This window comes from Coccinella septempunctata, chromosome 2 (genome assembly GCF_907165205.1).
Source record: "Coccinella septempunctata chromosome 2, icCocSept1.1, whole genome shotgun sequence".
NCBI classification, from domain to species: Eukaryota; Metazoa; Arthropoda; class Insecta; order Coleoptera; family Coccinellidae; genus Coccinella; species Coccinella septempunctata.
In genome coordinates, this window is record NC_058190.1 from 15431917 (window position 1) to 15459818 (window position 27902).

Consider the following 27902-nt stretch of genomic DNA (forward strand, 5'->3'; position numbering starts at 1 on the left):
CAGAGTGGCGGAATTTTACAATTAATTTGAACACAGCATCAAAGGTCGGAATTGGTAGACATATACTCATCAATCAGCCCGTTATTATAGAATTACATTCATTCTCAGATGCTTCACAGGCAGCATATGCTGCAGCTATTTACCTCAGGTCGATAGATAGCTCAGGCAACATTTTCGTCAAATTAGTCTGCGCCAAAACCAGAGTCGCTCCAGTAAAACCTACGACAATACCACGCCTTGAGCTGTGCGGGGCATTACTGTCAGCACGACTGAGCTCAAAGGTTGCGAAATCACTCCGTTGTGATATAACTTCTTCCTATCATTGGACTGATTCAACGATTGTTTTAGGTTGGTTGTCCTCTGAAGCTTGTAACTTGCAACCCTTTGTCGCCAACCGTGTCAGTGAAGTACAAGAATTGACTGCATCTGGTACCTGGAGGCATGTGCCAGGCGATAAAAATCCAGCGGATATGGCCTCTAGAGGTGTAAATCCTAAGTGTATGCAGTCAGCTACACTTTGGTGGGAAGGTCCACCATTTTTATTTGAGGATCCTTGTAGCTGGCCTCAAACAATGAACACAAAAAATATTCTCGATTTACCCGAGAAGAAAACTACTGCTAAATGTTTACACGCTACGACTACACTCAATTCTACTATTCATGTTAACTCTTTGATAAACTTCGATAAATATTCAAGATTTTCAACTTTACAGAGGTCTGTAGCCTACGTTTTACGTTTCATCTCAAATTCGCGCAATAAAGTCGATAAATTTTCAAGTTCATTGTCCACTGTTGAGTTACATTCTTCACTCCAATTGTTGATAAAACTGCACCAGAGAGATTGCTTCTTAAATGAAATCAGAATTTTAAGTAATAAGCAGAACTTACCCTCTTATTCTCGTATGTTGTCGCTCAGTCCGTTCCTTGATGAGAATGGCATACTTCGTGTTGGTGGCCGCATACAGAAGTCGAAGGTTAGCTATGATAGAAAACATCCTGCTTTGTTAGATATAAATCATAACTTCACAAAATTGCTATTTTCCTATCATCACATCAAACTTATGCATTGTGGACCTCAGCTTTTGTTGAGTGATTTAAGAAATGAATTTTGGCCTTTAAGAGGTAGAATCTTAGCTAGAAGCACCATAAATAATTGCAAGATATGTAGAATAATGAAAGCTAAATGTTTAAATCCACTAATGGGCAACTTACCTGCTTCTAGAGTCATCCCAAGTTCTCCATTTCAGGTTAGCGGTGTCGATTTTGGCGGTCCATTTTACATCACAGACCGAAAGGGTCGCGGTTGCAAAATAACAAAATGTTATTTATGTCTATTTGTATGTTTTGCCACTAAGGCTTTACATTTAGAGGTAGCAAGCGACCTTACGTCTGATGTTTTCATTTTATGCTTGCGACGGTTTATATCTCGAAGAGGAAAGCCTCTTCAATTGTTATGTGATAATGGCACAAATTTTGTCGGCGCAGGCAACGAAATCGCGAGATTCTTAAAAACAAATAACGAAGAAATCTCAGGTTTTGCAGCAAATGAGGGCATTAATTTCAAGTTTTCACCAGCATACTCCCCTCACTTCGGTGGGCTTTGGGAAGCGGGCATTAAATCCGCCAAATACCATATCACTAGAATCTTAGGAGACAAACATTTGACATTTGAAGAACTAACAACATTATTTACGCAAATTGAAGCAATCCTTAATTCCAGACCATTGACCCCACTTTCTTCTGATCCTACAGACCTTAATCCTTTAACTCCAGCACATTTCCTCATAGGCAGGCCACTCACTTCATTGCCAGTAGAAAATCTCTTACAAGCAAATCCTAACAGGCTCAGCAGATTTCAGAACCTCGAGAGCATGCGTCAACATTTTTGGCATCGTTGGAAGAATGAATATCTCAGCGAATTACAACAAAGGTCCAAATGGCGCATCAAGCAAGAAGGGCTAAAGGAAGGCGATCTGGTTGTCATCAAGGAAGCCAACGTTCCTCCTTTGAAATGGCGTATGGCCCGAGTTTCGAAACTGTTTCCCGGATCGGATGGAGTTTCAAGAGTGGCTGAGCTTTACACATCCAAGGGTATCATCCGAAGAGCTGTGCACAATCTTTGCTCCCTGCCGGTACCACCAACAGCGGAAGTTCCTCGAAGTCCAAAGGGATTCGAGGGGGGGGAAGATGTTTAGTTTGTGACACCCTGTGCGCGGTTTGTACATTGCATGTGAACGCCTTTATATTATAAACATGTGTAATATGACTTCTGTGCGGAAGATAACGCATATTGAATTAATTGCGCTGTACGACATCGAATGTAACACATTAGATTAAGCCAAGAGATTGTGATTACGAATATACATTTTAAAACCAAGAAATTTTCAATTATCTGTATATCCAACGGCGCATACACCGGTTCAAAAACAGAAGATGGAGGTGGTAAAAACCCCTCAAAACAAAATTTCCCCACCCGCCGAAAGAGTGAGAAAAGACAGCTTTTCGTCCAATGAAGACTTAAACAACAGAAGAGTCTTGGAAACCCCAGCCCCACAAAAAAGGAGAGAAAAGAAAAAATCCCCCCAGTCACCCTGAGAGGTACATCCGAACCGAATGGACTTACATCACAAACGCCTTAATTCGGAACGACATTAAATAGCAAAGAACGACGACGGTAAAAGACGGTATTAGGATCGTCCCACAAACCGCCGAAGATCACAGAAGGATGACGGACTTCCTTCAAAAAATAAATAGGGAGTTTCACACTCTTCAACGAGAGGAGGAGAAGAAAATCTACGCGGTAGTGAGATATCTACCGCTGGATGTAGATATCCCGACGATCCTTGACGACCTCAAGGATCAAGGGATCATCGATGCTGAGGTCATAAGGATGACCTCAAATATAACAAAGAGGCCGATGACCTCATTACTGGTTAAAACCCAGAATAAGGGTATCTTCGAGGTGAGAGGGCTCTACAACATGAACTGTGTTGTAGAACCTAAGAAAAGGACGACCACTGCAGGATATTCGACCAAGCTGTGCAAGATTATAACTATCTGAGGAATAGAAACTTTTATGTGAAGATAGATGGAGCAACCTCTCAAACCAGACAATTGGAAGCGGGAGTGTCTCAAGGAACGGTACTCGGACCTCTGCTTTACGTAATATACGTTCATGATATCGCGAAGAATGCTAGAAATATGCTCACCTTGTACGCAGATGACACAGAAATAGCGTTCAGACATCGACGCCCAGAGATCATACACCAGAAACTGCAGGAAACCATAGATGAATTCCTCAAATAGTGCATCAAATGGAAAATCCAAATCAATGGAAGAAAGACTCAAGCAATATTACTGCAAAAGAGAAGAATGAGCATGGAAGAAAACCTTGAAGTTGATGGAGAAGAGGTTGAATGAGAAAATGAAGCAACAGGAGTGAAGTTTGACAGAGGACTAACATGGAAAAATCACATCAAATGTGCAGTTGATAAAACAAAAGCCGCAATGAGTAGACTTTATCCACTCATAGGCAGAAGAAGTCATATGAATAAGAACATCAAGTTGACGATGACTATCGCGCGAACGAAACTCACAATTGAATCGGCGGCATGGGGCTTCGCAGCCAAGACACACATCAAGAGAATACAGGCCACTGAGAATAAACTCCTTAGAATGGCGATGGATGTACCCTGGTTTGTTAGGAACAAACAAATCTACAAGGACTTGGAATGGGACTAGTTGCAGAATTTATGAAGAGAAAGGCGGAAGGGATATTCGACAAAGCCAAACAACATCCAAATGAGGAACTACGAAGATTAGTCGACTACGATCCAATAGAAGAAGCTAGAAGGTCAAGAACCTACCACCGCAGACCGAGAGATTAGTTGAGGATTTAAATGTAACCAAAGAAGAGCTTAACCCATAAAAGATATAGGCAGCATACAACTATCAACACGACTATGATCGTGTGAGAGTCCAGAAACCATAAGAGTCAACTGGTTAATAGGCAAAATGCTCGGAACCTATGAAGAAGCTCTTTAGGGTTTTTAGTGGGTCTCGAGCTCAGGAGAGTGAGAATCCCCACACTTGTTCCCCTCAGGAGAGGGTGTGTTCGTCTGTCTTACAGATGTTCCCCTTCTACATAAAAAAAAAACAAATTCCCCAGAGCAGGATATTATAAGTGGCTAGAATATACAAGGTCCTTTCGTTTGCATAAGAAGTGTAGCACTTTTCTACACTCGATTTGATTTACACCAGTGTAGAGGAAGTGTAGTTTATCTACACATAGTCAAAAGTAGATGTAGATAAACTACACCTCCTCTACACTAGTGTATATTCAATCAGCAAACGAATACTAAAATCGAGTGTAGAAAAGTGCTACACTATTTATGCAAACGAAAGGACCTACATTAAACATTTCAAGGGGAAGTCATCTTTTATTCTATAGATCGCAAAAAAAGAGCTCTTCAGTTTTTTACATAAGGCGTCGATGTGAGTCGTCCATCTTATAGAAACCGAAAGACTTTGTTGAATTAGACGTCATGATTGAGTTGCTACCGTAGTTTACTGTGAAACTTGTTATTTCATTATTCTTCAAATAGACATTGATGCAAACGGTTTTATCAACGTTAACCATAGGGCGGTTGGAGTGACACCAGTTCAAAAATTACTCAACAATATATTCGCATGTTCTTTGGAGCTCCTCAAGACTGTTGGCAGAAACAACACATAAAAATTCCACCATTTTAGAAGATAATATTACCGTGGAAAATAATCGAAAAAGTATTGAAAAATTGACCACCAATATAACATAGTTGAGCATATAATAATAATAATAATGTTTATTCAATTCCTACAGTTATTGTGATACAACAATAGGGAATAAGTCAATGAATCTCAATGATGATTACTCGTTACAAGATTGTTGTGAGTTTATGTGTGTATGTATGGTTCAATGTTCAGCAAAAATTTCTTCAATTGGTTTTTCAATATATTATAATTTTTTATCAAATGAACCTGCATGTTTGGGTAACGCATTGTAAATCTTCATGCACATGTATTTTGCATTGTTCAGTACTAGTGTCAGTTGTTGCCTGGGGTATATATAATTCTCCTAGTATGGTTGTTGTTCTCAAACTGTTTAAACAGTTTAATGCGTCTTTGTAGGAAGATAACACACTTTAACACATATATTGCTGTCAACGTCAATATTTTTTATCTTCTGAAAACACCTCTGCAACTCTCTCTGTATTTCATTCTATACATAACCCTGATAGCTCGCTTTTGTGTTTGAAATATTCTGTTCAGAGATGTACTGTTTCCCCAGTAAAAAATGACATATGATAGGGTTGACTGAAAGTTGAAGTTGCATAGGAGCTTCAGTGTATCCTGTTGGATGTGGTATTTCATTACATTGAGGTTATAGATTATGGTGTTGAGTGTTGAGTTTACTGTTCAAGTTTTCTATTTGGGCGTTCCACTTCATATTTGAGTCCAGCCAGATTCCTAAAAATTTGACTTTTTCTGAAGTCTTTACGGTAGCGTTATTCAGGGATATGTGTTCAGGTATAGTATATTTACTTCTGTCAGTGGGGAATATGGCAAACTCTGTTTTGTTGGTATTAAGTTTGAGTTTGTTTGAGATGCGCCATTTCTCTGCTTCTTTCATAATTGATTCACAATTATATGCCACGCTTTGAATGCTGCTTTCGATTGTAATCATCAGCATAAATGGTAGTGTTAAAATTGAAGGGTCTGTTGCAATAACCGTCTATGTGCGAAATCTCAAATATTCAGTATTCACAAAAAACGTTTCACAAGGATATCTCACGAAGAATTGTTATAAAAATATGTGAGTGCATCTTTGGAGTGACAGTCAACATGCCTAAATATATTTCTTTTCAAATGTTGAATTCTGAATAGGAAGGAGGAAAAATAAATGTTGCACATAGCCGGTTATTGTACCCAAAAGAAATATTTTCTTTGAAGCATAAAAAATTACCTCAAATGTAAGGAGAAAATTCATTCAATAATAAGGAAAATGAACGAATATTATCAATTTTACAATTTTTCAAAAAGCGAGTGTGTAGGAGACAAAAATAGGTATATATTGCATATTATACGTATGCATGTATGAGATATTTCAGTCAGAATCATTGTCTTCGTCTATCTGCTTTTTTAAGTTAGGTAGTAACTACACCTACTCACTGGCTTTCTCACAGGACATTGTCGCCTAAGGAAGCATCTGTTGAGAATGGGTTTGTCGGACACTGACGAGTGTAGATTCTGTGAGGAGGAGGAAGAAACTCCTATTCACCTGGTTACGGAATGCTTTGCCATTGCAAGCCAAAGGAAAGAGTGCTTTGGATAAGAAACTTGTAGGAGTGGGGAATTATCCTCGTTGAAGCCGTCCCAGATATTGGATTTCATCAGATCTCTGGATCTGGAAGGCGAGCTGTAAAGGGCGCGATGAAAACAGCTCTGTTAGGGGGCACAATTGACCTTAAGGTCGCAGTGAACTGTAACCCCTTCTCACTATAACTATAACTATAAGGAAAATGAACAAATATTATCAATTCTACAATTTTTCAAAAAGCGAGTGTGTAGGAGACAAAAATAGGTATATATTGCATATTATACGTATGCATGTATGAGATATTTCAGTCAGAATCACTGTCTTCGTCTATCTGCTTTTTTAAGTTAGGTAGTAAGGCATGTATGCATCTGGAACATATTTCTGGACTTTTGGGATTATACTATCATATTTTTTACTTTTTATAGGTAAAGCCGCTGTATACGCTTGAGGAGCGTTCAAATCAATGACGCTATTGGTGAATTCTTTTCTCACTAATGTATATGCTGTAACATTATCATGCGAATGACTCTCTCTGACGGGCACCTCGTTAGAATGGTCCTTATTGTATTCAAAAAGTTGATACTTGGAAATGGTGATCGGCTTTTTCTTGATGACGGAAGACTTTGAAATGAGGTTTTAAGTGTGTCTTGTAGTCGAAAATATTATCTTGGGTAACCCTTTTCACCTTGAATTTTTTACTGCAAGAGTCTACCAAAGTGGACCAATCACTAGGCCGGTAAACGATTTCTTTTTTCCTTTTTTTCTTTTCAGTTTGGGCAAAGTCTCTGTCGCAAGGAAGAAAACTGTGCCCAGGTTTTGGTAAATGATGAAGAACTATTTTCTCAAGAATTCCGTTTTTGATAAGACCATAGAAATCATATTATATATTATTACTCTAGAATGCTAATCCAGAAGTAGGAAATTCGGCTAAAAATTGACAGTGGTCATTAATGCGAATGCGCATCATTAGTTTATTTTCCAGTAGAACGTTGCCGAGTTCCTGAATATTCTGTCGATCGAATCTTATAAAGAGGGGACAATTCCAATTGACAACCTCAAAACCAGCTAAGCTCATTGTTCCTTTTACTTTTTCAATTATTTCTATAGCTTCTGTCTCTGTATCTTTCGACTCAACAAAGTCATCTACATAAAATTTTTGTATTATTGTATCTTGGACCTCTTGTTCAGCGTATCTCTGTGCATTGTAATTTTTTACAAATTGAGCACAAGCTGGTGAGCATTTCGCTCCGAAAGTCATAACATTGAGTTCAAACACTTCAGGATTTTTGCTTGTTTCTAAATTTCTCCATAATATTCTCTGAGAACTTCTATCTTGCTCTCGAACCATTATTCTGTGGAACATCTCACGAACATCACCACAAAAGGCAATTCTTCTCTGTCGAAAGGTCCACAAAATCTTCACTAGCGATTGTAGTTGGTCAGGGCCTGCTATAAGTACGTCGTTCAGACTCAATCCATGCGATTTAGATGCAGCATCAAACACAATTCTGACCTTTTTCTTCATAGGATTTACTACTGAAAAATGAGGTAAATACCAAGTTTTAGGTCCTTCTACTTCAGCTTCCTCTGGCGATAATTTTCGTAGATAACCCTTTTTAATAGAATAGAATAGAATAGAATAGAATATCTTTATTCACCAATAATAATAGTTAACAAAACAATGAAGATGGGAAACGTCATACAGGAAAAAAATAAACAAAAACAGAGAAGATCAACATTCAATGTTACTCTCCAGGAATTCACTAACAGTGTATGGCTCTAGTCGTAACAATAGGCTGTAGACCTCTTTTCGAAAACATTTGAAGTTATCAATTTGACGTATTTTGGATAGTAGTTTGTTATATAGTTTTAGGCACATATATGTACAATTTCTTTCCGTCAGGGACAACGTATGTAGAGGGTACAGAAAAAATTGGTTTCGGGTCCTGTATAAATCACTTTTCCTAAATTTGTCGAAAAGGTTCCTATTTTGGAACAGGAACTGCAGACATCTATAGATGTAGATGCCAGAAAGTGTGAGAATGTTATTCTTCCTGAATACGCCACGGCAGGATTCCCGGTACCTCAGGCCAAAAAGAACCCTAACGACCATCTTCTGGATGTAAAAAACCATTTTCACATGCCGACTATTCCCCCAAAAAATGACACCATAGCTCATCACGGACTGAAAGTTGGAGAAATAAATTGCCTTCAAAAATTCCAAGCTTAGCTCCGATCTCAACACCCGCAAAACAAACACTGTCTGGCTTAATCTTCTGCACAATTTATCAACATGCTCTGTCCACTCAAGGTGTTCATCAATGTCGATACCCAGAAACTTGGTTGTTGTTCGAGGAGATATTATTTCTCCTGATAATGTGAGCTGATGTTCTGCTTCAACACTTCCTAGTTTATGGGAAAAGAAAACAAATTCCGTCTTATCCACATTGAGATGTAAGTTATTTAATGTGCACCATGATTGTACAGATTGGTGAGTACACTCAAGGAGGCCCTGAAGATCTTCACGGTTTTTGCCGCGTATTAGTATGTTTGAGTCGTCAGCAAAGTTGATGAATGCTATTGATGGTAGAGATGTCATTCTATATATATCATTTCCTTCCCTGAAGGCGGAGAGTATATTTCTATCTATATTAGAAATGTCATTTATGTATACAACAAATAGCAGCGGACCCAGCACACTGCCCTGTATCACACCTTGCTCAATAAATGAGTCTACGGATGTATAATCAACTCCATCTATCCTAAGAGATACATGCTGAGAGCGTCCGCTGAGATAGCTCTTAAAGAACTTGAGTTGAGCATCTCGTATGCCATATGCCTCAAGTTTCTGTAGTAAAATTGCATGATTTACTGAATCGAATGCCTTCGAGAAATCTAAGAAGAATACGAGTATCTGCTCATTCATCTCCAAGCCCTCAGTTATCATCTCCACTAGTTCGTAAATCGCTGTCTCAGTGCTTTTTCCTTTCATGAAACCATGTTGTTGTGGATTTAAAACCTTGAATTTCCTGAAGAAGCTGAGAAGTCTATTAACTATAATTTTCTCGAAAATTTTGGAGAAGTTACTTAAGAGACTTATAGGTCTGTAGTTATTTATATCATTTGGATCATTCTTCTTGTAAACAGGTTTTATCACAGCTATTTTGAGTATATCCGGAAATACTCCATACTGAAAACTGTTATTCAGGATATGTCGTAATGGTTGAGTAATGCAAGAGATACTTCTTTTTATTACTCTCGTGGGTATACCATCATGACCGACGCTTTTTTCATTCGCCAAGTTATTGACTACATGTTCGATTTCTCTATCAGTTACGTCGAACATAAAAAAAGAATGATCCAGCCGAGTAACAGCATTCAATGTCTGTGACACATTGCAGTGTTGATGTTGGTTTGCCGAGTTTCCAAATAGAAAGCCAAAATCCTCCACTAGTTGCTGGGGCTCGTTAATATTGTCAAATTTAGGTTTTCCTTGTGCTCTACCTGTTTCCTCATTGATAATGTTCCAAATTGTTTTCGATTTGTTTGTTGAATTTTCATATTTTTGACGATAGAAATTCTGCTTACTCTCTCTAAGTGCAATATCGTATAAGTTTTTCAGTTTTTTGTATAAATCAAGAAATGCTGGATTCGCACTGGCCACAGTGAAAACTAAATCAAGTTGTTTTTTGATATTTTCTACCTTAGAATTATATGGGATAATAGTTTTATGACTTTTTTTATTATCTTTACTGGAAAACATTCTTCGAACTCTTTTTTATAAATACGGAAAAACAATATCCACTGTGAGTTAACATCTTCTAATGGCAGTTCGAATAACTCCTTCCAATCGTGATCTGATAATTTGTTACAAAATTCTGAAATTTTTGTTTCATCGATGGGACGAGTTGTCATTGTTTCCGTTTTATCATATTTGGTCGAATGTTTGAATAGAACCACTTGGGCTGAATGATCAGAAAGATGAGGATTTTCGCAATGACCCGAAGCGCAAACAATATTAGTAATCACGTTATCAATACATGCTTCTTTACGTGTTGGCTCATCTATAATCAATCGTGAATTAAAAGATTCGATGATTGAGGTCAGGGTTCTCTTATTCACATCCCTGGAAGTTTCCTCAAAATGAATATTAAAATCACCAGCAATCAAGAAGGGGATGTTTTTGTTTATTAGGACTTGCATCATTATAATGAATTTCTCGATAAAGTGGTCCACATCACTGAATGCTGACGATGATCTATAAATCGAAATAACTGCGATCGGCTTATTGTTGATATTTATCATTACAGCAGAACATTCGAAAGAAATCGGTATGCTCATATTTACAAAGTCCGGTATTTCCCTAGAAAAACCTGCCAGACAGTCACTGACATAAACAGCAGTACCACCATGCTTGCCACTACCTCGACAGAAATATGACATTAATTGAAAGTTACTAATACAATATGCTGGTAGTTCAATGTTTGATTTCCAGTGCTCCGTGACAGCAAGGATGTGACAATTTTGTTTGTTCACAAAATATTCTAATCGATTCCAACTATTTCCGATGGACTGAAGATTTATATGAATCAATTTGAGGGTGGTTTCTTGATTAGATGGAATAAAAAATTGTTTATTCTTGTCCCCTCCGGCCATAAATCAGGATTTTTTACCTTGTCGAAGTCTGCAGACATCACTGACACTTTGAACGATGAATATTCTTCAGGTCGGTTTGATCGAAGTTTGGAACACTTAACATCTTTGAAATTTTTATCACTGAGATACTTTATGATCTTTTCAGGAGCAACATTTGGATCGATATTACTGACGTGTATATGTGAGAAAGGTGTCACTGCTTTGAATTCTTCAGTTTTTCCTGTGCCTAGTATACTTTGTCTACGTCTTTTCAACTTCTTTTTCGGGATGACAGGAGTGAATTCATCGTTTTTAGCTAGTTGAGGTTATGTTGGGTATCGTACATAATTTGCACTTCCATGATTTATATTCACCGGATGTTTTCATTTTATCAAAATCAGAAGAACTGATTCCCATACAATTGACATGATTTAGGTGTAAACTGTTACTTGAACAAGTCAAATACTCAGAATTTCGGCTAATGGGATTAAGACATACGCTACACACGGGCGCCATTTTGTGAATATATATGGTCGTCGATTTTCCTACAATATTCAGTAGCCAAACAATGATCTTTCAAACATTTTTTCTCCATATATATTAGTCTTTGAAATGCTCTTCGTTTACTTTCAGGTAATGTTACTTCAGGTGTCTTCCACAATAATCCAATCTCATATCTATTTCCAATTTTCTTGATAGTATTGTTCATTATGTCTAGTGCCTTTTTATTATCTTCAGAGTCTTGTTTCTTTGTCTCTATTGTTGTAGTACCAAATGCTTCTATAGATGAAAAGTCTCGCATTAGTTTTAAAATTTCAGTTTCTGTATCGTCTGCTATATGTAAATCTTGAAATTATATTCTTGTGGCATCTTTCTCGCAACAGGACCATGTACAGACCATCCCAACTTACATTTCGAAGCTATTGGTGTGTTTTCAAGTCCATAACTCACTTTTTCAGGAATGATCAACTTTATATTGTCTTGGCCAATTATCATAGATGGTTTTTGATTTTGATAATTATGAATTGGTAATCCATTTAAATGAGGATATTCTTCTAATTTCAGGGATTGCGATGGAAGTGAGAGAATCGTTCGCACTCCATAAACCGGGAATTTATTTTCTCCTGAATCAATCTTGGAAATGTTGAAGTCGAGCTTTGTAGAATCTTCTTCTGTTATGACATCATCATTAGTCCACTGCAAATGAAGTGTTTCAGACTCTCCACTTAAGCCAGCCTTTTCAGCTATTTCCGAATGTAACAGTGTAACTGTAGATCCCTCATCACAAAGTGCAAAAATATTCAATTTTCTTATTGGTCCATAGATCGTAATGGGTACTATACGAAGTAATATAGTTGGAGAGCTTCGAATTGTACAATTTCGAGCCCTGATTTGAGATTCTTCGTGATTTTCTTCCTGATTTTTCTAATTTTTCAGAATTGTTTGTTGTTCCATGAAGAAGCGAATGATGAAATAGCTTACATCCATTAATACCACATTGTTTTTTATTTCTACATTTAAACTTCTGATGATTCTTTCTCAAACAGCAGAAGCACAACTTTTTCGACGTCACAGTTTTCCATCTTATTTCCAGAGAGTCCTTTTCCATTTTAGAACAGTTGCCATCGTGTCTCTCGTTTCCACAATAATTACATGATGATTTTCCTGGAACTGATATGTTGAAAAGACGTTCTGGTTTTTTCTCTTGATTATTATATTATTTCGGTTGTCTTTCCCACTTATTTTCTGGAAACACAGACGTGCTGATCTGGCTAGCTGCATAGGAATAATTTGCCAACCATTTCGAAAAATCTTCTAGGTCCACCTCATAATTATCTTTCCTTTTTTCTACTAAATATTCTCCCCACTTCAACTTGAGATAGTCTGGTATTTTCTCTAACAAATCACGTTGTAGATGAGGATTTTTTAAATGTCCAGTTGATTCCAAGCATTTCATAATAGCAACGACATTAGATATTTCAGTAGACAGGTTGATCAATTTTCCCAAATGAATTTCCTTGATTGGTAATATTGTCTTTATTTTATTCAGTATCATTTCAATGATTTGATCAGGGCGTCCAAATCTAGTTTCTAAAGTATGCATTATCTTTTCCACATTATTTGTCAGCATGAGACCAGATACAGCATGCTTAGCAGCTCCCTTGAGACAGTTTCTTAATTTGAGAACTATTTCCACATCTGTATATTTGCACAATGATATAACATTTCGAAAATGTCTAATGAAAATGGGCCAGTCTTGGGGATTTCCATCAAAGTATGGAAAATCTCTGTCAGAGATATTTTTATGTGTAAGAACATCACCACAACAATTTTCTTTACGTTGGTTATTAGATATTCCAACCGATTGTAATACATCTGTTAAGGTTTGACAAAGTAATTTTATGTCTTCACTAGGTTTTCCATAACCTTGTGATATTACTGATAAGTTTTCTATTTCATCGAATTTTTCTGGCAAATTATCAACCCATTGAGCAGTTGATTTTTTAACGGATTTCTCATATTTTTCTTCTATTTCCTTTCCACTGTGGATAATTCCAGAAATTGTTGACTTTTCAGTTAATGATTTCATTTCATCTCGTCTCAAATCTTCTTCCATATTTATCAATTTAATCTCATTTTCTTTTCGCTTCATTTCAGACTTCATTTGATCAATTTCCATCTCTAACTGATGGCGCTTTTTTTCTGCTTCTATTGCCAATCTCCTAGAAGTTAAACTCGTCCTAGTTTTCTTAGAAATGTTCGATGAACATGCTTTTTCCGAAGAGGGTGACATTTCTTTCTTCTCTTCTTGTCTGTCATGAGTGACACTTGTTACAAGCCGATTTTCTGAATACTTATTTTCATTTAAAGACTTTCCATTCATGGGCTTACTGAAACAATTATCGTCGACTGATTTTGCTGCCTGTTCCTGCAGAGGCACCTTTTTCTTTCCAAATTTCTTGGGCCATACAAAATCTTGCGATAAACTTTCATTTAAACCAGCACTACTTCTCTGGATTCTTTTCTTGGTATCCATAATAGTCGGGGTCACCAAATGTTCACATCAAAATACTTATACTGAACTTATCGTTTTATTATTTCAAAATATTATGACAAATTGATAAATTATTAATTGACAACTATATATTGTTTTCATATGCTACTATTTCCTAGTTCCGACCACAACAATAACTCCAGATATGTTTGATAATACTTGACTTATTGTATTGTTACGCATTGAATATAAGTTGCCATGACTGTCAAGGAGACAGTTCTAAAAAAAGTGTGACATAGGAAAATAGACGAATTAGTATTGTAGTGTTTTGTATAAATAAAGGATCGTTTGGAATATTTGATTAACATTTTTAACTGAAAATGAACCCCAGTTTCGTAACAGTTGGTTTCAGAAGTGGGATTTCAGTGAATATTTCAAATAATTGATGGTAAATACACGGAGTACAAACAACGATCACATGAAGGCCCTAATGGAAATGTCGTCAGAAAGAAAAACAAGAGGAAGAGGATCGTCGACAGAAAGATGAAGAACAACGGCAGAAAGAAGAGGAACGAAATAGAAAAACAAGAGGAGAAAGAACAAAGAGAACAACAACAAATATTTCTTGAACAGATTTTTCAGAAAACCGAAAGACGAATCGTATACCTTAAGGAAGAAATCAGTGCGGTACGAGAAGATGTGAAGGAAGAAATCGATAAAGTTTGGAAAACGGTGAAAGGAATGTAGGGACAAATAACACAAGAAGTTAGTGCGGTGCGAGAAGAATTAGACAAGAAAATCGCGCATCATTGAAAATACAAGATCAGCGGATCAGGGTTGTCACATCACATAATTACCTGAAACCACCATTTATGATGGTCAATCACCATGGTCCCTGTACAATAAACAGTTCGAAGCGGCGGCAGCAGCCAATGGATGGAGCGATCAGGAAAAGACTACTGCACTCATAGTGGCTTTGAGGGGACCTTCACTTGCAATACTGCAGACTATCTCAGATAACCAGCATCGCAAGTATGGTGATCTCATCGCGGCTTTGGAGTTGAGGTATGGTAATCAACATCGGGAACAACTCTATAGGGCACAGAGTACAGAAATCTAATGAGAGCCTGGAGGAATTTGAAGCCGACGTTCAATGTCTGATCCAGCCCGCCTATCCAGAGGCCCCGGAGGGTTTCAAAAAACAATTGGCGGTGCAAACATTCATTGATGGCTTGAAAGACATCGAAACACAGAGGACTTTGAAACTGACAAGTTTCAAAAGATGCAGTGAAGCTCTAGTTCGCTCATTGGAAGTGGTCTTCAATATCTCCGCAAGGCCCAAAATGAGAACGGTATCAATCGAAGAGCCGCCTCAAGAAGATAATCTGCGCAGGAGTATATCGCAGGTGCTCAAAATATTAGAGAAAATGGAATCCAGATATAGTAGTGTCGCCAGCCAACCAAGAAGAAATTGCTTCAGATGTGGGAGGAGCGGACATTTCAATAGGGACTGCAGAGTGAGGGTACCACCTCGATCGTCATCACCTACCAGAACACCTCCACGATCATACTCACCTGCGAGGAAAGGAACATCTAGTCTTCAAACAGATACCAGGAAAACTTAAATTTGCCAGCATATCGGGGCGCATGCTAGCTAGTGATAACGAAGCCCCCAGGATCATCCAAGTCAATAGGATTAGAAGAACTACCGAGAGTCTGACCATCAGAGGAAAAGTGAACCAAAAAGACGTAATATACACTGTAGACACTGGTGCATCTGTATCCCTGGTCCGCAGCGGTATCCTTGAACCAAGCACAGTAAGACCACTCACATCCAATTTCATTCTACGAACAGTCACCGGAGAGAATGCACCGATTCGAGGTGAGGCTGATATCACATTAACACTCGGAGGACTAAGAATTATGAAGACAGTCTTTGTAGCAGATATAGAAGACGAATTCATTCTTGGGGTGGATTTGATAAGTGATTATGGATTTTCTTTCAGTGGTGAACAGAGAACAATGAAATTATTTGGAGGTGAAGAATTCATTTTGACAAGATCATGTTCAGAAGCCTGTAAACATTGCCAGCGTATTGAACGTCATGAGGGAGTTGCCGATGTAAGACGAACGACAGTAATACCTGAAGATAACTGGACTACCGAACACATGAGACAGGACCAAGAAACCGATCAAAGCATCAAGGACACTATACATTGGAAAGAGAACGGATCTGACAGATCCTCCTGGAGGAATATTTCGCATAGAGATCCTATACTCGAGGCAACGTGGGCACAATGGTATTCCCTGGTTGTGGAAAATGGATTACTCAAACGGATATGGGAATCAGCTGATGGGAGGTCGTCAATTTCCCAATTGGTTTTGCCCAGGAAGAAGATTGGTGAAGTTTTGAAAGAAATTCATGAGGAAAAATCAGGAGGATTCAAAGAAGGAAACCAGGTTTGGCTATATAACCCACGTAGAAAGAGTGGTGTGTCTCCAAAGCTGGCACCGTTTTGGGAAGGACCGTACAAAATTAAGAAGAGAATCAACGACGTGGTTTACAGAGTGCAACGTAGTCCTAAGACCAAGATGGGAGGTTGTTCATTTGGAAAGACTGAAGCCGTATCATGGTGAAACCATGGTTTTTGATCGGGACGATCAAATTTAGAGGGAGGGCAGTGTTACGAATTGAATATAAGTTGCCATGACTGTCAAGGAGACAGTTCTAAAAAAAGTGTGACATAGGAAAATAGACGAATTAGTATTGTAGTGTTTTGTATAAATGAAGGACCGTTTGGAATTGTTGATTAACATTTTTAACTGAAAACGAACCCCAGTTTCGTAACAGTATTTTGAAATATTTCGTAAGCAGAGTTGATGCGAAAACTTTAACGTTTATAACGGTCCAATATGTGTAGAAAATGTGGTTATAAATCTTGATTCTTCTGAAAGACTGAGTTGGTGGTATCCATCTTTTAAGTCGATTTTTGAAAACATTATCGATCCATTTATCTGTGCTATTAATTCATCGATTGTGGGTGTTAGATGGCGTTCTCTCAATATTGCTTTGTTTGGATTTCTCATGTCCACACATAATCTGATCGCATTAGAATCTTGTTTGGGAACCACAACAATTGGTGACACCCAGGGAGTAGAACCATTAGCTTTTTCAATAATATCTTGTTGTTCAAGCCTGTTTAACTCTTTTTCAACTTGTGTTCTCACATGGAATGGCACTCTTCTATGTTTATGTGCTACAGCAGGAACATTTGGGTTTATATGAAGTTTGATTTTAAGATTCTTTAAATTTCCTACGCCTTTTGTTAATTCAGGATAGAACTTATTCACATATTCTACGTCTATGTTGCTCTTCAGAAAATTTGTGTTAACATAAACGATATTCAAATCCGTGGAAGTTTAATAATAAGATAGAAGTGACTCACTGTCTCCTGTTACTACATGTATATCTGAAATGATTGTGGGGTCTTTGTATTTAATTGATGCTTTAAATTTTCCCAGCACCATCAGATGTTCAGACTGGTTGTATGGGAAGATTTTGCTTGTATCTGGTTGTAGTGGTGATAAGAAGTTTTCTCGATAGGTACTCTCACTTATCAAGTTTACGGATGTACCTGTATCGACAACGAATCTAATATTCTTATTGTTTATAGATAAAGTAATGTATGGTAAGCATGGTTTTCTGTTGGTAGTTAGGTTGAATGAGCACTCTGACAATGACTCTTCATTCTGTTGGTTGTAGTTCACTGTTGGTTCATTCTTTTCAACATTACTCTTCATTGAAGTACCATTACTCAGTGTTGTTTGATTTGATTTTTGTTGGTTGGTTAGACTTGATTGTTTTTGTTGTCCGGTTCTTAGACATACCTTAACAAAATGTTCCTTTTTTGAAAACTTGAAACATGTTACATTCAGAGCTGGACAGTTTTTGCTACCATTTACATGCCATGTGTTGCCAAAGTTTTTACAAATGTTTTCTTGATTGAACTTTTTAAATTGATTATTGCCTTTTGTTTGATTGTTGTTTACATGTTGGGTTGAATTTTCCATCTCATTTATCTGTGTTTCAGTTGCTTCATACGCTTTGCCTTGAGCGATTGATTGATCAAGTGATGGGTTTTCTACTAGACCATACCTTCTTAATTTTGTTGAGGATGTTCCTTGAATGATTTGAGACTAAATCTCCTGGTCTTTGTTTGAAAAATTACAGTTTAAGCTTAGTTTGAGAAGACGAGCATAAAATTCATCAATTGATTCATTATCTAGTTGTTTTGCTTGGCGGAAGTTGAATATTTCGAATTCCGTGTTGATCCTTGGGAAGAAGTAGTTGTCCAATTTCAGTTTTGCTTTGTCATATTTTGATATAGTTGTTTGGTTGGTTGTGCCTCCGGCTATTTGAGTTCAGGCAATGACAAAAAAATATCGAAAACTTCTTCTCCGACACAGTGTAACAGCAAAGCTTCTTTTCGTTCATAGCTGTCTCGATAATTGTTGACATGAGTATGCATGTAAGAGGTGTTGAAATAAGGTTCAGATTTGATGGAGGACTATTTAACCAGAAGCGTCCAAAGCAGAAACCCGTTCAAAGTTTATCACGGAACTTCAATATGCAGACGACTGCGCACTTATAGCTAGTAGCCCAGAGGATCTACAGATATTGCTGGACACCTATAAACATATAACGAAGCTTTGGGCTTTAGACTCAATATCGACAAAGCCAAAATCCTGGTAAGTCCGCCAGAAAGTCTTCAAACACATAATAGCCAGGAGAATGAAAATCTAGAAGAGGTCGAGCAGTTCAAATACTTGGGAAGCTTCATAAATACTAGGGCTAATCTAGACACGGAAATACACAACCTTATCAATTCTGCATCAAGGGCATTCTGGAAGCTAAAGGTCAGAGTGTTTCAAAATCCCGACCACAATCTGAACAACAAGACAAAGCAGTCGTCCTCCCAACGCTTCTTTACGGAAGCGAAATCTTGACGCCCTACAGGCAACATATTAAACAGCTTGAACAAACGCAACAACGTCATCTAAGACAAATAATGCACATCAGATGGTTCCACAAAGTTTCGTTGCAGAAGTCTTGCAACGCGCGAGTTGTACAACAATTGAGACTCAGGTAACGAGGGCCCGACTCAGATGGAGCGGCCACATTCTAAAGATGCAGCTGTATGGCGAATTCACAGAGGGGGTGTAAGGATATACTACATCAATCCCTAAAATCAGTTAATGCAAATCATAACTGGGAACAACTAGCGTTGGACAGGTCACCCAGCGAGCACAAACATCCCTGGGATGTTTTGGGATGTTTCGAAAATGTTGGCATGAGGATGTTTCTTTGAAACGTAATATGCACTTCCCAAAGAGGTCTCCAAAGGCTATTGGAAATCTTTATTTGTTCTGATCTGTGCCATCTGTGGCATTTCTTCGTCTACCTACTGAGAGGTACTGTCTTGTTGAAAATAATGTAAACGTGTGGATATCTTCTCTTGGCGTCGCATAGTTTGCCTTGGGAGGTTTATTCCAAATAAACAATATACAATTCACCTATTTCATTTTGCCGCCATTTCCACTTTCTTTTTTTCGTAGTTTGGACTGTGGACTGTTCGGAGTTGAAAGTTGATTGGTGATTTGTATAATATTAACTACTTCTGTGTTGGTTTTGATTGTGAATTTAGGATCGATCTCTTCATAGTAACCAAATACAATTAATAAGTAAATATTACATGAATTAAATGTAGGTATAGTATAATGTCCAGAAACATACATATAACCTCAAAAGAATCCACGCTGCGTGGTTAATATTATTTGTGTATTTGGGACTAGGTATAAGAGATCATTGTATTTTGGTTGGAAAAATCGATTGGTATATGGAAGGTTATTATAATTATTCAAGAAATAACTTTATAAAGTTTAAAGCCATATCATTGAGGATTTCAACATATTTCGATAATCTATCTCTGCCGTTGATAATTCCCAGAATATTTTGTAAGATTACTCTTCCGACGATGATAATAATCATTCATCACTTGTGAATCACAAAATAATTCAAATTGTCCCAGAAAAGTTCTTGTTTTTGAAAACTCCTTTAAATTGTTGTATTGTATCTTTAAATACCAGTACAAATAATTAAATAAATAAAATCGTTTCGCAAATTAACCTGGTCAGGAGCTATACAACTCAAATCTTCCAGATCCTTTCATGCAGCTATTTTCTCTGTTATTTTAATTGGAAAAAATCATCTGAACCTTCATATATTTTGTGAATTAATTGTTTGAATTGTTTTTATTTTGTAGATGTGATCCATAAAAAATTCCAAATCACTAGGAAAGTATTCGAACTCTATGCAAAAGATTGGTTAAGGCATATTAGGCAGAGGAGAAGGGACGATAAAATGAAGGGAAAATAAATTTTTCATAAATTTTTTTTCATTTTCCCTTTCGGTACATCTAAAATTATAATCAGTTTGTTTTCTATTATTTCTGTTTTTTTATGTCAAATGTGATATTTCTTTTTGGTTATTTATGTTTGTTTTATTGAATGTGATATATTTTTGGTTTATTCTCCCTTTCTGTAGTATAATATTTATCAATTGTTTTTTGTTGTTCAATTCTTATGTGAAATGTGATTTCTTTTCCTTTTGTACCTGTTGAAGTATCATTAAAATATTTTTATTCTTATATAGTATTCGGTATTTCATTTAAAAACTTTGTAGTTCATTTAAAATTGAATGTGGTATCCTCAAACATTCAAATGAAAGAAAAAAAGCCTCACAAAAGAATTTCATATAAAGTCTTACAAACAGCGATTTCGTGTGCGCAAAGCGCTTTAGAAATGTTCTATTGTGTACATGAAAAGGCTATCAAAAAAACTTCTGAGTAGTTCTTTTTGTGACATCCCAGGGACATCCATATAATAGCCGCCTGCGGCGGACATTGGCTGTTCTATAAAAGTTCTATTCATGTATAAACAGAACATCGCAGTGGATGTTCAATGTCTCGAAATCTCTTACTTTTAACATCTCTGAGATGTTTTTGTGCTCGCTGGGCACAGTGGAGGTCTTTGCTACACAGTTATAATGAAGACTGGAGAAGGATTCAGCGGCGGCCAGATCTGGTTGGTGACTATACATGCCCTGAGTGAGGAAGTATCTGCAGGTCACGGTTGGGTCTCTTCAGTCACAGGAAGGTACACAGTCGCAACTAGCCATAAGAAATTACAAGTCTGTTCCCACCTTTAATTTTTTTGTCTTTTCGTAGATTTATTCTCGGTAACGGGATACAGCAATGAATAAATCTCGGAATGAATGAATTAATGACTATCACCATCCAGGTATTTATTGGTGATGCTTGGAGCTACACTGAGAAAATGTTTATTAAAATCGTTCGCCAGCTGTTTGGGATTAATCCCAATCCATGAGGTGAGAGTTGAGGCATTATTAGTGTATTTGCTGAGTTCCTTGATAATTTGTCAGGTTGCTTTAGATTTGTTATGAGATTTTTCGATTCTTGCTACAGAGTGCTTGAGTTTGAACTTGGAAATGGTTTCATCATATTAATTCCTTCTTAACTTTCTTGTACTCTCAGTAGTTTTGGTCGACTTAAGGAAGCTGTGTACAGAATGTCCAACTTCCTTTTTATACTCTGAACACTGGAATCAGATGTATATATTTTTCGTGATTTATTAATTTTTACTTCAACATAGGGAGAGTGTTTTTCGAATAGTTCAGAGTGTATATGAGAAGAATTTCCACATACCGTTGATATCCTTGTCGTCTAGTTCAAATATTACATTACTGTCTACACAGCTTAGATCTTCAATGAATTTCAAAATTTTGCCTTCGCTGAATTTACGCATCTTCTTGATCTTACGCCTTTGGACTTAATTGTCTTGATTTTCAAATTCATACTCTATTGTACGGTGGTCACATAAGTGTGGTTGTATTACAAATGGTTGTCCTACATTGATGTTGGTAAGAATGTTGTCTATACATGTTTTGGAAGATGATGATATTCTTGTTGGTTGTTTAACTAGTGGGTTGATGTTGTATGTTTGCAATATAGACGTTAAAGTGTCTGTATTCTTATCTGATTCATTCAGTGTATCTATGTATATTGTAATCTCCTACCATAATGAAATCCGCACTATTATCTTTATTCAGAAACTTGAGAATCTTCGTAAGCTACTCAAAGAAAATTTTCATTTGGTGGTGTATTCGGTCTGTATAAGCATATGGTGTTTAATTTTTTGTGTAGAGACATTTCATATTCTAGAAATGAGAAATCAATTACACGGAGAGCACTTAGTGCATTGATGTCTTTTCTTTTCTTGAATTTATTTCTGAGGTTAATTTTTACATACATATATGGCACTCCCTTCATGCTCATTTAGATTTCTGCAGAAACTTGAGACTAGTTGATACTCTTATAGTTTGTAAGCTGCTAGTTGCTGATATGTTCGCCAATGCTCAGTTAGTGCAGTAAGATCGACTGCTGTGTTATTTAAAAGTTGTAGGATGTGGATCATGATTGAATATTTGAGTACAATAGTTTGATTTTTACGTTTTTTGTGTTTTGCGACGGTTTACTTGTTGATTCTTTCTGTAGTGCTTCTGGTTTTTCGAAATAAGTTTCGGAAGGAGAAATACCTTATAACAACTCCCTCTGGCCAGATTTCAAGACTGCAGATTATACGATTCCTCTGTGTGAACTCCGACACTAAAAGTTGAATTGTTGCCTTGTGTGCTGAGCTTTTTGACCTCTGTTTTTTCATTTTTGATTATTTCACCAAGGTTTTCTTCGATTTGTTGTTCCATTATGCCCTTTCCTTGTATTCTGCCCACGTATATCCATCAACGTTTGGCTGCTCCTTTTTTTATTAAGTTATTTGTTTTATTTGTACCTGCGCAGTTTACGCTATTTTTCGTTTTGTTCCTATTCTTGTATTGAATTGTTTTCCATCCCATGTTTACCTGTGCTGATGTTTGTTCCTTGTTTTGAATGATTTGACCTTCGACGTCTGCGTATCCTATTTGACTGTTAGCTAATTTATGACTTGTGTAGTCAACTTTAGAAGTTGGTAGTTCCAGTGTTCCTAGGGTTGTCATTTCTGCGTACGATATTTTACTGTCAACTCTATGTTCTGTCTTTGTATTCTGTACTTGTTAAGGTTGTTTATTATCTTCTCTTTGTTCTTGACCCATGCTTCTTTCTCTTTTGTTTACGTCTTTACCTTTGCTTGAATTTTCGATTTCCACATCCTGACTTTTTAATTTATCCATCAGTAGAGCGTTATTTTCCATCATTATTTTGTTCTTTTCTTGGGATTCTTATAGCAACTCTTTGAGGTATGTTATTTCGATGTTGATGATGTTATTCTCGTTTTGAGAGAGTTCACTAATTTCTTTCGCCATTGTGATGACATTAGCTTCTTCACGTCTGCAAATTGGAAATTCTTGATTTGCAGCCTGTTCCATACACATTCGGTGGAAGATATCCCAACACCTATAGCACTTTACAGATTCCACGACTTTTTTCTTGCATTGGGTGCATTTATATTCAGTTTCTCTGTAATTTTTAACAGACTCGCTTTCACTCTCGTCTTCTTCGCCTGCCACCTTTCAATGATACAAACAATTTCATTTCTTACAATCCACTACACTCACGGGGAGAAAGGGTTATTTTACTGAGGTTAATTGCCCCTGGTTAATTGCATAGAAGATTTAAATTCTCATTTTCTATTACTTTTTAATACTAAAGGTATTATATTTGTATGTATATATACAATTGTTAAAAGCAATGGCCTGGTGTGGTTTTTCTGGGTTTCCCACCAGATTACGAATGAAGGATCTTGCTATACTCAGGAATATTTTATTTTGCATGCAATTCTGGTATATAATGATATGTATAGGTAATTGAGCATTGTGTTATAAGAGATTCGATTTTGAAGCGGCGTTGAGATAAATTCACCAGAGTAAAGCAATTGACAAAAATTATGTCAATTGTAATTGGTTTATTAGTTAACAAAATTAGCGCTGGCGGTCTGAGTGTGGAATGACAATCCCCAGCAATGTTCGAGTGTGTGAACCATATATTTTGCTATTCATTTGTTAATTTATTTATTTATATAAGCGTTAAATCCATTGAATCACTGTATATTTTGGTTTGAATCATGAGTAGGTTTAAAAACATCTCATGGAAAATTCGAAAATCTCATTCTAGTTTTCGAGGGTTCATCACCACCGTTGGTTCAAGAAAAAAAGTCAGTTAAGCTCACCTTTATTAAATCCACCAGGTACCAACTGCCCATCCGATATTTCATGAGCTATGCTAAGTTCTGTCCCAGATGTAGGCATTTCCGATGTAATTTCATCTTAAATGAAAATTAATGTAAATACAAAATCCTTCTGATACAAAACTCAATATTTAACAAACCTCTTGTACTTTCCAGAACTTGCTTTTCTTCTAGAAGTGATTCAATCTCAGGGGTATCTGAGGGTTCTTCTTCGATAAATTTCCTGCAACATTTCGATAAATTCTCGACAAATATTAGAACATTTCCTTACTTGGCAACTTCATCCAGTATAACTTTTTCGATATCTTCCGTTTCTCCGGATTTGGGACAAATTTCCTTATGCTGACTCTCTACACGAACGTCCGTTTCTTTTTGCGAGAGAATCAAGGATTGTGGTAATTTTCCATATTTTCTCTCTATCAATTCCAAAGCTTGAAGTTGAAGATCAATATTCCTGCGAGTCATCATGCGTTTAAACATCTCATAGTTATTCGCAGCCCAAATCTGTTCGAACGTACTCTGAAATATTAACAATTACATTATTTACTGACTGACTGACTAAGGCCCGGTACTTTCACCTTCGAATAAATTTTATTCAACGAATAATGACGTACCGACATTCGATCTATGACAAATAAACTCTTCTAATTAAGTTTCAATGACAGATTTATTCGATGAATAACACTATCTGAAAGTGATAAGACTGGATTTTTACTAATCTTACGAATAAGACTTAATAAATGCGAATAAATTTATTTATTCGCACGTGAAAGTACCGGGCCTAAGTTAATTTACTATTTACTCTTATAAAAGCAGTCGGTAAGCCATCAAATAATTTTCTAGAGTTTTTGTAAAGGTGCATTTACACCAAACGAGCATTGTTTTCGAACGTTTCAAAACGTTTCGAAACGTTTTGAAATGTTTTCAAACGTTCGAGAACTCAGAATGGAAGGTGTTCACACAGACCGCGCCTGTCCGAACGAGCAGTTGTTCTTGATAATTCAACGAGGTCTCTCTAAAGTGCACCGACATGGAACCCTCATTATATATAATGCAATCAGGCCCGCCGCCAGCTGTCTGAGCGCCCGCGTGCAAATACTGTTATGCCGCCCCCAATAGGGCGCTACATCAGGGGTGTATCCAGAGAGCAATTCGGGGGGGGGGGGGGGGGGGGGAAGGGGTAGTGTCAAGTTTTAGGCAGGGGCCTGAACTGATAATTGGAATTTAATTTTTGATCGTTACTGTTCATACATACACCACGAAACTGTTCGAATCGAATCATAGACAAGAGACAAGTTTCAATTTCGAATGCAAAATGCAACTGATCCTAGGGGGTGCATATTTCGACAAAGACCCTCATTCTGTTTTTATCTTTATTTTCGTAATTCTCTCTTCGAAGTTCCGGGAGGGCAATTTATCGGATTATGTGAATTTTTCGATCTTGAAGTTTAGCGCCATAACTGGATCTAGGCGCTCTCAGTATTTCGCCGGGGGGGAGGGGGGTGGTGGCGGCACCTGCGGAACTTTGGGGGTCGGCAGTGCCCCTCCCGGAAATATACCTTGGCCGCCTGTCCTTCCGATCCTTCAGAGAAAAAGTCTCTCTAAGGGAGATGGGGAGACCTTACCGCCCCCAATGTTGAACGGAGTTGGAGAAATCTCAAAGCAGTTGGCAAAGTTTCGATCGCATATGGCAAAATTTCTATGTTTCTATGACAGTTGGTAAAATTTTAAAGCAGTTGGAGTTGGACAACCGCCCCCCCTTTTTTCCCCCCCCTCCAAATAAAATTTCAATTTCACTGGATTTGCCGCCCCCCTGGACGTGCCGCCCTTGTGCCGGGCACGCCTTGCACGCCCGCTTACGGCGGTCCTGAATGCAATTAGTAAAAATTGCAATATATTGCAATTTCTACTGAATCTATAGTACTCAGAGTCTCTGATAGTAATAATCTCTCAAATGAACTACGCCAAAGGAGGAGACGAACAACCTGGGTGAATTCTTTTCTGAAAGGAAGAAATTATACCCAGCTGCTAGATGACTTGAGAGCGGACGAAACTGAACTTTTTAGAAATTTCGGCCGCATGTCATTATCGGACAAAATTGAGGAAAAAGTGTCAAGAAAGACACCAATCATCGAGAGAGCATTCCAGCGTCGGTTAGACTGGCACTAACGATTTTTAGCTACGGTAGGGTGACCAGACGTCCGTCATTGTGACGGACAGTCCGTCAATCGTCCAAGAAGTCCGTCACTGGAAAACGTCCGTCAAAATTGTTCTTAGGTTATCGTCCATTTAGTTAGATGAAATGAAATGAAAGAAGAACAATAAAGAAAATTAGTCCAAGAATCCCAATATTCTTTCATTTCGTCCGTCAAAATGTCCGTCAAAATCTTAAATTTAATTCAGTATTTTTCTCAAGATTATTTGAGATGGATAAAAAAAAGAAAGTGCAAATTTATGGAAGATCTTTCGAAAGAATTTCCATTTTTTAAAACACAAAACTTGATTCTGAAGTCCAATGTACGAAATGTTTGGGCCAATTCAGATTGCATTTGGAGGAAGAAGAGATAATGTACGGCATGTTTCAAGTTACGAACATAAAAAAAAATTTAATGCAGCAGCGTCTTCCTCCCTGACCAAATATTTGAGGCATTCAAATTTTGGGGATGAAGAAGCTTCTCTAGAAACGCCTGAAGCACTCTTCTCATTCCACAGTGTAATGCACAACCATTATATTAATATTATTAAATTTTCGTTTTTGTGTTGTAATAGACTTTTATTATTTCTCTATTTTCAATAAATAGATTTTTTTTATCGCCATACCTTGTAGGAAACTGAGTAACTGGAATCATATACAGGGTGAGTCTTATAGACTCGTACAAATATTTCACAGTAGAATCTTGAGGTCAAAAGAAACACTTTTTCCTATACCGTTTTTTCCGAATCGGCTCGGTTTAAAAGATACAAGTTGTTAAAAAATATAAAAAAAATGTTATTTCTAGGCTTTATCGAATGAAATGAATTTGGAAATATAGTTTTCGAGTAATTTGAAGTTCAAAATAAAAGATATCTGTGAAATTCGAAAAATTGGGTAATTTTGACCGAATGCAACTCTTTTTGAAAGATCCACAGACGTCACAGATTCATTTAGTTATTTTGAAGGTATTTTGTTTTTCCAGGGGTGGCACAGCTCATTATGAAAACCTAAAATGGCTATATCTTCTTATCAGGGCTGAATTGGGAAAAATAGTTTAAAAAAAATATTTTCTTTTGATCAGGTCCGTCCGTCATTGAACATTGGATAATCTGGTCAGCCTAGGCTACGGGAGATTCTTATGGTGTCATGTACCTTTACCGAATTTCAAAACCATCAATATCGAAAATTATTATCGTCTGTCTGTGAAGCCATCGTAAATGGACTCCATTTCAAATGGATTGATTAATTAGGAAATCACGATTCAAGAGATCTCACCAAAATTCAAAATAAATTAAATACCAAGACCCAATAACTTATCACGGTCCACCGGTGATTTCGATGATATGACGCCAGATGTGCAAAAAAATCTGAATCCCTTTGATGATTCGTCGGTTTACCGA

At 37.1% G+C, this 27902-nt stretch overlaps 1 protein-coding gene across 3 annotated transcripts in view; it reads right to left on the bottom strand.

Moving 5' to 3' along the window:
• Positions 1-27902, bottom strand: part of LOC123308343 (cilia- and flagella-associated protein 36) — a 239007-nt gene that overhangs the window by 56687 nt on the left and 154418 nt on the right. For all 3 annotated transcript variants that reach the window (XM_044890957.1, XM_044890958.1, XM_044890959.1), the window contains 3 exons: positions 24580-24827; positions 24449-24531; positions 24291-24386 (listed from right to left, as the gene is read on the bottom strand). In XM_044890957.1, coding sequence (XP_044746892.1) covers positions 24291-24386; positions 24449-24531; positions 24580-24827 — 427 coding nt within the window. The remainder of the gene's footprint in view (positions 1-24290; positions 24387-24448; positions 24532-24579; positions 24828-27902) is intronic.